The 13,603-nt window shown below is 46.4% G+C and overlaps 2 protein-coding genes across 2 annotated transcripts in view; one reads left to right on the forward strand and one right to left on the reverse strand.

Moving 5' to 3' along the window:
• Positions 1-1,658: 1,658 nt before the first annotated feature.
• T265_11101 (hypothetical protein) overlaps positions 1,659-13,603 on the forward strand; it is a gene marked incomplete at both ends in the record, with an annotated part of 39,821 nt that continues 27,876 nt past the window's right edge. The window contains 3 exons of the mRNA XM_009177664.1: positions 1,659-2,096; positions 5,087-5,203; positions 11,217-11,315. Of these exons, the coding sequence (XP_009175928.1) occupies positions 1,840-2,096; positions 5,087-5,203; positions 11,217-11,315 (473 nt within the window). The remainder of the gene's footprint in view (positions 2,097-5,086; positions 5,204-11,216; positions 11,316-13,603) is intronic.
• On the reverse strand, positions 4,107-13,238 carry T265_11100 (hypothetical protein; the record flags this gene model as incomplete). The annotated part of the gene is made up of 5 exons (XM_009177665.1): positions 4,107-4,307; positions 4,424-4,532; positions 6,240-6,394; positions 7,236-7,487; positions 13,152-13,238. The coding sequence occupies 5 exons, from the start codon at positions 13,236-13,238 to the stop codon at positions 4,107-4,109; spliced, it is 804 nt and encodes a 267-aa protein (XP_009175929.1).

Genomic DNA, 13,603 nt, shown 5'->3' on the forward strand with positions numbered 1-13,603 from the left:
CAATTGAGTCTTCCATGAAAACCAAATTGATTTGCAAATGAGTGTATTTCTCGAGATCCATGCTAACCTGTTTGAAGTGAGGTTGGGCGATCGAGATGTGTTTTTGTGGCTGAACAAGTTTAGCCCGACCGGTGGCAGGCTTCATTTCACATGATAGATCACGTGATCGTGGTTGGTTCCTCACAGATATCATTTGCAAGACAAGCCCTGTTGCCCCATGATCCGTTTTGACACTGTTCTGAAAACGGTCAGCAGCTATAAAACAATACCCGCATGAAATGCATTGCACACCAATTTACTTCTAACGAGAGACCCAACTGAAATCCAGCTGAATCTCTCGGTCGCAATGTTCTTCAACTGTATCTGCTGCAAAAAGACCGCTTCATGTTTTAGTTAGCACGATATCACGGTGTATTTTTTTGAAGGAAACTGTCGAAGAATTTTCAGCAACCCTCTGAGTAGTTTCCTTCATCAAAATGCTTAGAGGAGTTTTGTGCACGTGTTAGAACTTGCACTAAGTGGTCAATGATTTCATTTTTGGAAGCCAATCACACGTTCAGTTTATCAATCTCATCTGATATTGCAGACGATGAGCATACTGACATCAAGTTGATACATGAAGCAATGTGGGACTGTGTGAGACCACGGTGTCTTGTAGCCTGACCACTGGTGAGAGGTACTCTTGAGATGTGCGCTAACACTGAGTGGCGCTTTCTCCTTCCCTGTTCTTCCTGAGTTGCTTTTTTGACACCCATGCTTTGATCCCCAAATGAAGCCCGGCTGAACCCAAGAAGTTCCACTTTTCCATAGGTATTGTACAATCAACTGTGACGACTTTTTCATTGTCCCATTGAAAAAGTTTTCTTCATATTGATCAGGAATTCTACTCCCCCGTTCTTATGTAAATCGCTCTTCCTGGTGCTATCGTTACTACTGCAGCAATTCCGACCGAATAGGTTAGTGGTGCAGGTACAGAGTTCTTATGAGGTCATAGGAGGTCATGACAACAACAAGCATTTTACATTTTAAGCCATATTTATAGCATTGAGTCAAATGGTTGCATCAGTTAGTTGGTGTTGTACACACGAACCACGTACAGTTCATTCTTCAAGCGCGGAGAGAACTTTACCTGCCTCAGGATGGACGAAAACGGGAGTGGGCTGTCTAAGAATTTGCAGCCGGTTATGCCAAGAAAATATACTACCTTATCCCGAATAGCGTACCAGCTGAAACATGAGGTAGCCTCTGTGTAGCACGTTCAATTGAACAATATCATACATGTGATTCAGCTGCACTTCAGTTGAGTCTCCCGTTAACACCAACTAAATTAACAATTGAATTTAATTCCACAAGCTGAGCTGTTATTCATACACCCCAAACCTTGCAAGTCTGACAGATTTTATAATCAATGTTAGTGTTTGCAAGTTGTCGCGACTACCACAACAAGATATTGAGCCGTAAGCACCGTTAGAAATTCATAATGGATGATGAACGTTTGCTCGCTCTGTTTGGGCCAATCGGCCGTAGGTGCGTGCGCACGCGCGTGAGTGTGTCCAAACGTGTGCGTTTACAGCTGACCAATCGAGACGAGGACAGCTGTTGGGACGCGGACCGATGTGCACATCAGGCGCACTCACCGCACCGACGTCTGTGTGCGTCACCCTTACGCGTTAACGTGCACATGTAGGCAGTCATAATGGCACGTGTACGTCGTGCTGCCAGACTGAGCGCTTGATATTGTGGGGCCTTGTCGTGCGCATGCCACAAACTTTCGAGGCTTTCGGCTATTATGCACAGACCCGGTAGTCCAGATGTGAGCTGGACTGTCCACCCAGTACTATGGTCCTTTGTTTCGGCCGTACACCTTCCAAACTCCAAACAGAACCCGAAGCAACAATGAGACGCGGTCCCAGATGTGCCACTGAGGACGCGCTGTGGTACATGTTTGGGTGTGCAAGATCCTCGTCACGGTCATCTCTCAGCTGTTCCAGCTTTGGTTCTCGAGCGAGTTCGGATGAGGAAAACTGTGCGCCCGAAAAGATTCGACCTATTTTGGATTATCGATGTACACCACCGTTGAACAGATCACTTTTCAAGTAAGTAGATTGTAATTGAAGTCGTCCAGGTTATGCAACTGTACTGGAGGAGGTAGACATCATCGGAGCGCCTCGGTGCTTGATAGAAGACTGGCGACTGGCCGCATTAAAAAAGCCATATCCATATTCGTTTTCATGTTGTCCAGTTTATCCACTGTCTTGTTCCCGCTTCACCTGAACCATACCGAGGCCGCGGTGTCCTGAGATGTAATTCTGCTACTTTGTGTGGCACAGGACTGTTCGAAAAGTTCGTGCTTTGCGTGACATTGTACTGATGAAATAGGCCCAGGCACTGAATCGCATTCATGCAGTGTTAGCGTACATTGCCTAAATAAGTTAAAATTGAAAGTTGTCCGTTACTGTCAGTTCTGCTTCGGAACAGCGTCCAACTATCCGTTAACGGGGGTGGAAGCAATCCCGGTTCTTGTGGCATGCCAAATAAACAAAGACCGCTGTTTAGACAGAACATGGTACTCATAAGTTGCTGAAAACTTCTTGACAGCCCACGACCGGGTCATTCTCGCTCGGGGCCTTCGAACGGGGGTGGAAGCAATCCCGGTTCTTGTGGCATGCCAAATAAACAAAGACCGCTGTTTAGGCAGAACATGGTACTCATAAAGTGCTGAAAACTTCTTGACAGCCCACGACCGGTTTCGTCATTCTCGGGGCCTTCGAAGAGTTTTCAGCCGCCGTCTGGACAGTGATTTATTGACTGTCCTACCAAATGAAACGTGAGGCGACCTTGTGCAGCACATTTGGTGACGTCTGTGAAGTTTCCCCTTTCGGTTTTCATGCGCTTGGAAGGCGCATGGAGCTCTTCTTGAGAGGTTTCTCGGCTCTTGGTTCATCGTCCAACTTTTTAGTAAAAACCGCACTTCGAACTGCACTCAACAAGTACGCTATCCGTCCTTGACCTGCTTTCCGGCTGAATACCACCATCTGCCAACAGTTAAGTCCTTTAGCTGTTAGCCGAAAACAATTATGTTGTCGCCAAAACAACAGTCAAATTTGAACAAGCTCACCATGGCAACAGTTGCAAATCTAATTGGTCACTAAGTGCGACAACCAGCACACCGACACGTTGAAGTAAATGTACTTTGAACTGAGCAGAAGAATCTGTAGTTTACATTGAGCTCATCAACTAAAGTCTTGTTGACGCAGCCCTATGAAATGAACAAACTCTAACAGTATGTGGTTGGAATTTTCGCTTACACCTTGGGGGTGGTAACACCGACCAAAGTAGACTTCAAATGGGGATTTTTTTATATCAACAGCTGATACTAATATAAGTGCGATGGGTACTGATCGACCCAGCCAAATAACTCACATCAGTTCATTTCACCGCACTCTGTACTGTCACATGTAAGACACTACTCATAAGGTTGCTGAAAACTTTGACAGCTGTTGACCGGTTTCGCCCGGTTACAACTCGGGCTCATCAAGTAGGCACAGTCCCCAAGTTTCCGTCAACCTCATGTTCTACTTGGACCCAGATTCGAAAGAATCTATGAAATGCTCTCATCTTGGTTTTGACAAGGCACTCAACTGAACCCAGCCGAACTTCTTGTTTTTGATGTTCTTATGCAACTGAATGTGCTGCACCAGACCCCTCCATGTTTCAGTTGGTACAATATTCGAGATTTCGTGATAGTTTTTCGTCTAGATATAACAGATTGTCATTACGTAACACATGGACAATCGATCTCTGCCCAACTTGGATTTAAATCGAACAAGTCCAACCCCAAGGAGGGCGAAACCTGTCGTGGGTTGTCGAAGGGTTTTCAGCAACCTTATGAGTAGTGTGTTACGTCCGGACAAAAACGTATTGCGACATCGTACCAGCTGAAGCATGAAGCAGACTATCATAAACAGGAGATTCCGCTGGATCCATTTGGGTCTTCAGCCAAACCGAATGGGTGTGCAAATGAGAGCGTTTATGGAGTTCCGACCCCCCAACACAAAGAAAGAAAGAAAGAAAGAAAGCGTTCAGCTGTAGCACCCTTCCGGTGCCTAGCTGCCACCCGAAGGTTGCAAAAGGGCTGGGATATTGCCAAATTGCCCAGGCGTAGACAGGGGAAGTCGACAGACAGAGGTCGTGTTCAAACCACGGACCTTCCGGTCAATAAATTTGCGCTCTAACAACTGAGCCATCTCGCCCCAAGCTTGAGAGAAGATGGAACACTGAGGAACAACAGGTTTGCTTGCAGTAGACTAAAACCTCACTTATCGATTATCTCCTTTTGTGCATACCTTTTTTTATCCAGAAATAAACTGCATGGTAGGAAATGTTGCTTATTGCTTGATGGAACAAAAACTTTCGCGCACACCGTGACAGGTGATAAACATTGACTATCGCTCTTTGCTGGGAGATATACATCAAAGTCTGGATGGATGATCGGAGCATCGTGCACCAGGAATTTGCTGGTGTCAAGCCATCTGAAGATAGATAATCAATGGAAGTTTTATGACTTATCGTTCAACTATAGCACCTTTTCGGTGCCCAACTGCCATGCCACTCAGAAGAAGCATGGGGGATGGGATACTGTTAGATTGCGTAAGCCTAGACAGGGGAGGTTGAAATACAGGTGTCGGGTTGGAACCACGGACGTTGCGGTCAGTAATTTCTCGCTTCAACCACTAAGCCTATGAGGACACGAATCAAGGCAGAGGTTGACAAGGTCTCACAAACTGTTCGGCATTTCAGTCGAATCCACCTGAAGTTGAATTTGTAGCAAGTTCCTTTAAAAGTCGAATAGTCTAGTGAGTAGTTTAGTGAGCTCGAGATAGCTCTCTGGTTAAGGCGAGAACTTCTTGATCGGAATATTCGTGGCTCGAACCGATAGCTCGATAGCTCTTGTCATGTCTCTTAGTTCCTGTGCCTTTTTTGGGTGTCATGGTGGTGAGGCACCGAAAGTGTCTTACAAATGAACGATTTCTTCATGAATAGCAGTCCTGAGTCAGGTGAATTCGCTGCGCATTTCCAACACCAGTCAATGCGGCATTCTTCCGAGGCGTGATAGCCCTATAGCAGAACCTGAACTGTTGGCATCTGGCCGCATTGATAGATTGAATTTGTCATGCTCAGCTCCGAAATTGCGCACCCTCAGGTGAGTGTCACAAGGCCCGAGGTGTGCAATACCTTTACGCAACAAATCCAGCTCAGCGAAGTGTCCATTTTTACATTTGCAACACAGTGGTTTTGAAACATGATCGGCAGTTGTGTTGATACAAATGTAACCGACTTTTCGGTGGTAAGACGGACATGTGATTGTCACTGAAGGGGGGGGGTGGCAACTGAGTCTGTGTGGTACACTGAATGTGGTGAAACTCATCAAATTCTTGCCAGACTGCTAGTGCAAGGCATTCGCCCTGACTTTGTACACTTTGCCTCGCCACCTTGTCGACAAGCAGGCTGATGGCGAACTGGAAATTCCCCCCCCCCAGAGCGTCGAAGGACCCTACTCCTCTTCAGGGCCGAGAAATCGTGGATCCGGAAATCAGTTAGACATCACATGACTGATCTTGACCTTATCCATCGTTCTTTCTTCTTGGCTATCAGGAAGCAGCTTTATGTAGTGATTTGTAGTTAGTAGAAGGTATGCCGTTGCAGTAACAGTTTAACCCTTGAGCTGGGGTTATGGTAGTATGCCATGTACCATAGCAACCAACAACCGTTGGGGATTTCGACCGTCAAACAGCATTCTCTGAGCTCGTTTACCCATATCCAGTTTCAGAAGGATTGGTGTGTAAGATTACTGTAGAAAACTGACAGTGATCTTGCGGACTTTTCTGAATTCGCTGAGGCGAGGTTAAAGAGTTTGGGAAACGGGGTTTTCTGACGTCAAATCGATTAGAGGGGATGTGTAACCAGGTCACACTTAGACAGAACATAACGAAGCTGGTTCACGATGGCTCACAAGGAGAAAATGAAGTGAGTGCGGCATTTTTGAAGATTAGGAAAAAAGTTCTGCCGTTAGAAGCTTCTAACTAAATTGGGTGTTTTGATAATCACATCCATTCGTCTATCACTTTAGTTTTCACGCGAGACTCAACTGGAACTTTCGTCTATGATATTCTTCTTAGAGACTTCACAACACACTTCGTTTAGCCGATCTACTGTGATATTTTAGATATTATACCAACTGAAACATGAGGCGACCCGTTGCAGCACATTCGGTTGAAATAAAAAAAAATCGTTCAGCTGTTACACCCTTCCGATGCCTAGCTGCCATGCTGCCCGAAGGAAGCACGAGGGCTGGGATACTGCCAGGTTGCCCAAGCCGCATCGGTGTTGAACACTGATGTCATGCTGTCGATGATGATGATGATAATGATGATGATGATCGCGCTCTTACCACTGAGCCATCTCACCGGGAGATCCAGCTGCATTCAGTTTAATCTACCGTTAAAAACACATTCGAGTGCAAATGAGAGTATTCGTCAAAATTTGCTCAGGGGCACTCGAGGGCTGCGCCTATCTGATGAACCCGAGTTGGAGGAACGAAATTGGTTGACAGTTGCTGAAGAGTTTTCGGATACCTTGTGAGTAGCTACATGTATGAAATGGGTAGTGTTCAATAACCCTTGACCCATTCCGTCGTTAACAGTTCGAAACATAAAACTTCAACGCACTAGTGAAATGAATACAGTATCAACGTGTTGTCTAAATCGAACGACACGTCGCTGTGAGGGGGAATGGTGCGATTCAGTCTCAGGGTTGCTGAATAGCATTAATCAGTAGTATAGTGACAGTATGAACAGGGATTGTATCGCAGGTACACTTGACAGCCAAACACCCCAAGTTTGTTGACCTGATGTGCAGGGACGTCTGCACCAACAGATCTGCAACGTGTTTCCAAAGCATTTGAGAAATATATTCATACAGATGACACCGCGACGGCAAGTGAAGGGGGGGGGGTTGGACAGATCGTTTGGGCTCTGGGATATGCTTTGGATTATTCCAGCTGCTCGATGGTCGACAAGTAAAGACCCCGAAGATGTTTTCCACTCACCAACGTCCCACTTCATGACCACAGCACCACGGATAAGATCCTCTTGGATATTTGCATTGCGTCGTAAAAGGGTCTAACTGTGTTGTGAACAGAACACAGTCGTTTTGAATTTGAAGAGGCTGCTTACGGGCAAGTGCACGGGGTTGGCGATTGTGTTGAATACTGTAGAGAACTCGGTTACGCTGGTTCGTTGCTGACCGGTTTGCTGGACTTGGCAGTTGGATTGCAGACATTTGATTACCAATGCAAATGAAGCCGTCAGCTCGCACTGACAGTCCCACCTCGACTGATGGTAAGACGTTTGCAATCCAACTGCCAAGCTCGGCAAATAACCACTTGAATGGCATGGCTGTCGGTAGACAAACAGGTCCAGCTTTAGCTGATACCATTCTAGTAGAGAAACCCAGTTTGACTGATCGAGCTGTCAACATCTAGCAACTTAAGCCTCCCGACTAGTTTGCTGGAAGCGTACTCAACAGTGGAGTTTGACATGCTCCTTGATGTTGTATGGCGGCATTGAGAGAACTCCTTAGAATGTGACTATCCAGACTGCGAGAGTTCAGCTAAACTTTCGGTAGTTTTTCGTGGTATGCCTTTAAACCCCACTTTTGAAATCAATAAAGCGATTGCAAATGTTTGTGCCGCGTGTGTCAAACGGCCCTCCCCCACCGGAATGTGATTCTTGTGCCCGGTTGCTGACCCACGCCAATAAAATCTGCGCCACTCATTTCCAGACCGTCAGATCTCGGAAACGTAGTTGCCCCGATTGTGATCGTTTGTGATAGACTCAGGAGCAAGCCCCACTACCTTATGGTTCTCAAACGAACGACTTCCTCAAGCGGACAGACAGGGTTTGTATGGCCGTGAATCACTATTGGTCCACACGGCTGATTACGACGTTTTCTTTCGAAACCTCCCGTCGATTCGATCCTGATTTGCCAAGCTCTTGGAGGCTTCGTCTCGTAGCACCAGCTGGGATACTAATTTGGCATAATGATGTACTCGACGCTTCTCGGCGTCTATGTGAGTGCTTTGGTTAATCCCTTCAACTGATTTTTTCTCCGCCGATAAGGCGCCATTAGATGTCCGAACACCTCTTTGCTCCACAGGTGTTAGAACATGAAATGTTTACGACTGAGGTGTAATTTACTTTCCATTGTCGGTGGGTTTCGGTCGGATGCACTGCAACAGTACTTAATGTCCACACCTGATACACGCTTGTAACACCTTAATCCAGAAACAGAGACAGTATCTCAACAAATCCCAAAGTTGTTTTTTGCGTTCTCTTGGACTTCGGTCATCGCCCGTTTGATGTCTTCTTTGCTCCTTCGTTAGTTGCCGGGTCACAACACGGTCCCTGTCCCAGTAACCACCCGCCACCAATGTATCGATAAGCTAAACCGTTAAATTTTCAACTTTCTCCCTCCCCCGGCCTAACAACAGCCTAAAACGTCTTGTGCGGCCAACCAGAGATTTGGAAAGAAGGCGCGAGAACTGTCTGCATGTTTGGATTCAAGAGGCCAAAGGGTTGACGGGACAGCACCGGTAAGTTTGCCCCCCCCCACACACACTTGTTTTTTCGTCTTTTACCTCTGTTTGTCTTAGGGTGTTTGACTATCCCGCATGGTGACTCATACCCTAGAGGAAAGTAATAATGAGTCACTCGGTCCTAGCAGGTGAACTGAAGCATAGAGACAATGGGTCGGTCCAGTCACGATGCAGGTGAGTAGAAAGGCCTATCACCACCTGTCGCGCTCAGTGGGGCGTCAATGGACCAACTACCTGCTGGTGCCTACTAACTGCTGTAAGCAAATTAAGCCACCAGGTAGAACGTATACAATTTCTACCAAGTTTCAGCTGACTTTGTTGTCTTTCAAGTGATCAATAACTGTGTTTACGGTAACAACAAAAACGACCATTCGTTATTCTAACCTCGATTGTTATTTATTTGTGTCATTTGTACGGATTACATGGAAGGTTCTCCGGCTGGATTTCTGGTCAAGCGGTTCAAGCGTATGGTGCAGTTAGACTCCTGGAGGTCGCGAGTGAAATTCGCAGCTCTGAAGGGACGCATACCGTTGCCGTTTTTCACATGGGTCCCTTTTGGAGAGTTACTGCAGCTTCTAAACTTGGAAAGTTGAAAGATGTTTGCTAGACGGGTTGTAATTGGTTCCTGAGATCGTTTGCCGTCACTGAGGCACATCCACATGACCCGTTGACGATCATTCACTCCCTTTTTGTGACAGAATCTCGTGAGTCAGCATATGTGACCTTGAAGTCCAAAGGGGATTTCTCATCTAGTCCGTAAAGGAACAAGCACGGCCCGAAGGTCAAAGTGTTGCGACCACCCCTCGAACCAAGTCCAACATGATAGAAGAGCTTTGATTTCAACATCCGACTAAAAATTGTCCTGGCGCCTAATTACTTTTGAGTTATCTTCAGAATAGGCAGCATCAGATGCCTGGAGCCCCCCCCCCCCAATGTCTCAGATGAGGCTAAACATTTTCTCTGCCTACACAGAGAGTTGGCGCTTCCATGGGCTACAGCGTAGTTGTGATCAAATAGAAGACTTGCGATTTTCTCTTGTTACACCTGAAAGACCTGAAGCCCCCTGTTGTGACTTGATTTACGGTAGTGCAACTCTGTGTCGGTCCCTTGGCTTCCTGCCCCGCCCACTATGGTATATCAAGAGGCACGGTAGCTCTACACAGCCCCTTATGGAGAACAAGGAAAATTATTACAACCGTTTTTATAGGGTAGTCACAGAGTGTTCCACAAGGTCGTGCCAGAATCTCCATGAGGGGGCGAGAGGCGTCGAGTCAAAGATGCTCGACTCGGATTGGCTGGCCAATCAGGGCATGCCTTCGTTTGGTCCGCAATCCGCACGTGACACACCCGTCTAACTGACGCGCTTTTCGGTTATCAGGGTCGGCTGGCCTCCGGACACCCCTGCTCCTGGTCTATCAGTTACAGACACTCACCAAACCCCACTGAGCGACAGGTTGATCATGACTGATGCATGTTATGTTTCAAATTGCATTTGACGGTCATATTTAAAACGCGTGTTTGCTTACTCGTGGAGTTGACTCGTCCACCCCTGTACAAGAAACACGTAGTGTATGTAATCTCTGTTGCTGAGCTAGACATCAGGCCACGTCATCTCTTATCAGTGCGCTGCTCTGATCAACGAACGGATGATTATCGGAGGACATCGTTCAGACAGTGATCAAGTCGTCCAATCAACTGGGTCGTTGATATCATCGCGGTCCGAGACAGTTCATGTGTGAAATTTTCAGGTCTAGAGGTTCTCAGCTCGAGGTAGCTCAGTGGTTAATGGGCGAACTTATTGACCGGAAGGTCTGTGGTTCGACCCCCAATACCAGTCAGTATCTCAACTGTTCTTGTCTAGAGTCTAATGCTTCTTCCAAGTGGCATGGTGGTTGGGCACCGAAAAAGTGTTACGACGAAGAGGACATTCAGAGGGTCGCACTTTGGAAGAAGCCCAGTGATGGGACAAAGGTGTGGACTACCACCAACTGCCCGGCTCCAGAAGCCTTTGGCTTCATCATGGCTAGCTGTTTCAGCTCACAAATCATTATTACAAGCAAGACATTCACCATAATTAAGGAGTGTGTCCACCTGATCGATCACTAAGGCCCGCTTCGACACTTACTGCTGTAGGTAAGTAGATCATCTAGTTCGGACACCGGATGGTCGTAAAAGATTTAGTCGGTATCGCTGGATGCTCCGACAGTCTGCTCCGAAATTCGATGCAGTGACTGCACCAACAGAAGCTCCTGGGATACACATTCTGCTTTCATAGTTGACATCCCCAGATCAAAGTCTTGGTCCGGGGGAATGGACTAATTTAATGACGGTCCACTTGACCGCTCCCAAGCAGTCAGATTTCTTGAAAAATCCATCGCATTGACTACTCCCTCTCTAGTCCACTTTTATTCTTAATGATAAAATATTGCAATTTACTACAGAGTCCCCATTCACGCCACGAATACACCTATTCCCGAGCACTGATTTTTTTGACCATACTACCTTGCGTGTACCAGAAACGGAGAGAATAGCCACTGTTCCCGAATCCTCTTCTTTCCAGGTATCATTGTGAAATTTTACTGGATGGTAAAACGTTTGCTCGGACCACAAGCAAGCTTTCGGGCGATATGCTCTTCTGGGGTGAGGAGTTTGACTTGAGGTAAGTTCCGTTTTTTGCGGGGTAAGCCAGCGTTTTCGTGTCTATCCGAATTCTCCTAAGGGTACCATTTGTTGGGCTTTCGAAAAATCCCTTCCCTGATGACCTTGTCAGCAGTTATCGATTTACCTGGGTCTATTTTGCTGATACTTCAGCGGTTTCAAGTTTGCTACGAAAACGTTTACCTCGAGGCTATCGTGAGCAGACGGACAGAAGAGCAGCAAAACTCAGATATCTTTGGCCAACGAAGGGAAGGAGTGTTGGGTTTTGTGGCAGGAATCTCACCTGAACAAGCTACAAGCCGCGGTCGCTTGGTGAGGTGTTGTCGAGCCATCGTCTGTCATGCCTAGTTCGGAGTGGTGCAAGCAACCTTTGACCTAGGAGGTGGGTGTGAAAGCGATTATGCCATGTCTGGGGTAAGGTATGAGCGAGGTGTGTGTAGTGACTGGAACATGAGGCGGCCTGGTGCAACACATTCAGTTGCCTGAGAACATCACAAACGAGAGATTCAGCTGGGTTCCAGGTGAGTCTCTCGAAAAACCGAATTAGTTTACAAATGAGTGTATATTCGCTAATTTCGTGCAATTTGGTTTCAAATAGAACATAAGGTTGACGGAAACTCGGGGGCTGCGCCTACCTGATGAGCCCAAAGGGGAAGGACGAAACCGGTCGTCGGCTGTCGACGGATTTTCAGCAACCTTATGAATAGTACATTACTAAGGTGTGAAGTCTTCGCGATGGTCTCTATGCCAGCGTGACAGCGACAGCGTACCTACGCGGTCAATATTTGCTTCTCAAATGCTGGTATCTTTGTTTTCCGCACTGAGGAGCTGATTTCCTACTGAGGATATATGAGTTTACTGAGGCTCATACACCAGTAACAAACGCATGAAACCCCGGACGGGTGCGGTTTCTTGCGAATTGCTACGTTGCTGACAAACAAGGTTTTCAAATTAAAGGTAGGGGAACCTTCTGTTTGAAGAGTAAAACCCTTAAGGGACCAGGGCTGTCCGCGTGTCATTTGAACGGTATACCTGAACAGCATTTCTGGTCTCTTCTCCAAGAGGAAGCTTCCAGACCTTTTGTAGCCATAATCCACCGATACGGTGAGCCGGAAACTTTGGTATTTCAAGGTAGTGTCACCAATTCATTGCGACAAGCCGGAGCTGATTGTGTCATGGAGAGAAGGGTGATGACGTTAAATCCAATCAATAAACTTGGCCACCCTGCAACTCAAAGGCTGAATGGTCTCTCTCAGATACTGTTAGATCATTGGGGTGGAGATGAGAAAAACGAAAATTCGTATTTTGTAATACACTACCATAAGGTTGCTGAAAACTCCTCGACAGCCCACTACCGGTTTCGCCCTTCCAGTTCGGGCTCATCAGGTAGGCGCAATCCCCGAGTTTCCGTCAACCTTATGTTCTAATTGAACCCGAATTGATCTGTTTTCGAGAAATACACTCATTTGCAAACCAATTTGGTTTTCACGAAAGACTCAAATGAATCTCTCGTTTATGATATTCTACAACTGAATGTGCTGCACACATGCCACCTCATGTTTCAGTTGGCACGATACTCGAGATATCGCAGTATATTTCCATAAAGAAAACTACTCACAAGGTTGCTGAAAACTCTGACAGCCCACGACTGGTTTCTCCCTTCTTGGGGCTCATCAGGTAGGCGCAGTCCCCGAGTTTCTCTCAACCTTACGTTTTACTTGAGTCCGAATTGCACAATTTGGCGAAATACACTCATTTGCAAACTAATTTGGTTTTTCGAGAGACACGCCTGGAACCCAGCTGAATCTCTCGGTTTTATTGTTTCAAGGCAACCTACTTGATGAGCCCCAAGAAGGGCGAAACCGGTCGTGGATGTCGAGGCGTGGGATGTCGAGGAGTTTTCAGTAACCTTAGGGTACTGCATTACAAAATATATATGTATCGCGATATCTCGAATATCGTACCGACTGAACTGATTGCCTGGGTTCCAGGTTAGTCTCTCGAAAAACCAAATTAGTTAGTGAAATTCATATTGTGCATCGTAAAATTCTCAAATTTCATCTGTAATCTGTGTTTTTAATGCATTCCTGATGAAGACGTGTCATAACGTCTTTAGTTTACGAGGGACTAACCCAGAGAGAGAGAGAGATGACTAATACGAACAACATACTTTCTCATTCTGCAATAAAACAGAAAAAAAGTTAGTTGGCTGTAAAAGTCTCCAGTACGAATGTGACACTCAGTCCTGGTGTGATGGAATTCGCACCCTGTATATCGATGGAGTGTAAC

The sequence above is a fragment of the Opisthorchis viverrini genome, assembly GCF_000715545.1.
Source record: "Opisthorchis viverrini unplaced genomic scaffold opera_v5_448, whole genome shotgun sequence".
Lineage (NCBI taxonomy): Eukaryota > Metazoa > Platyhelminthes > Trematoda > Opisthorchiida > Opisthorchiidae > Opisthorchis > Opisthorchis viverrini.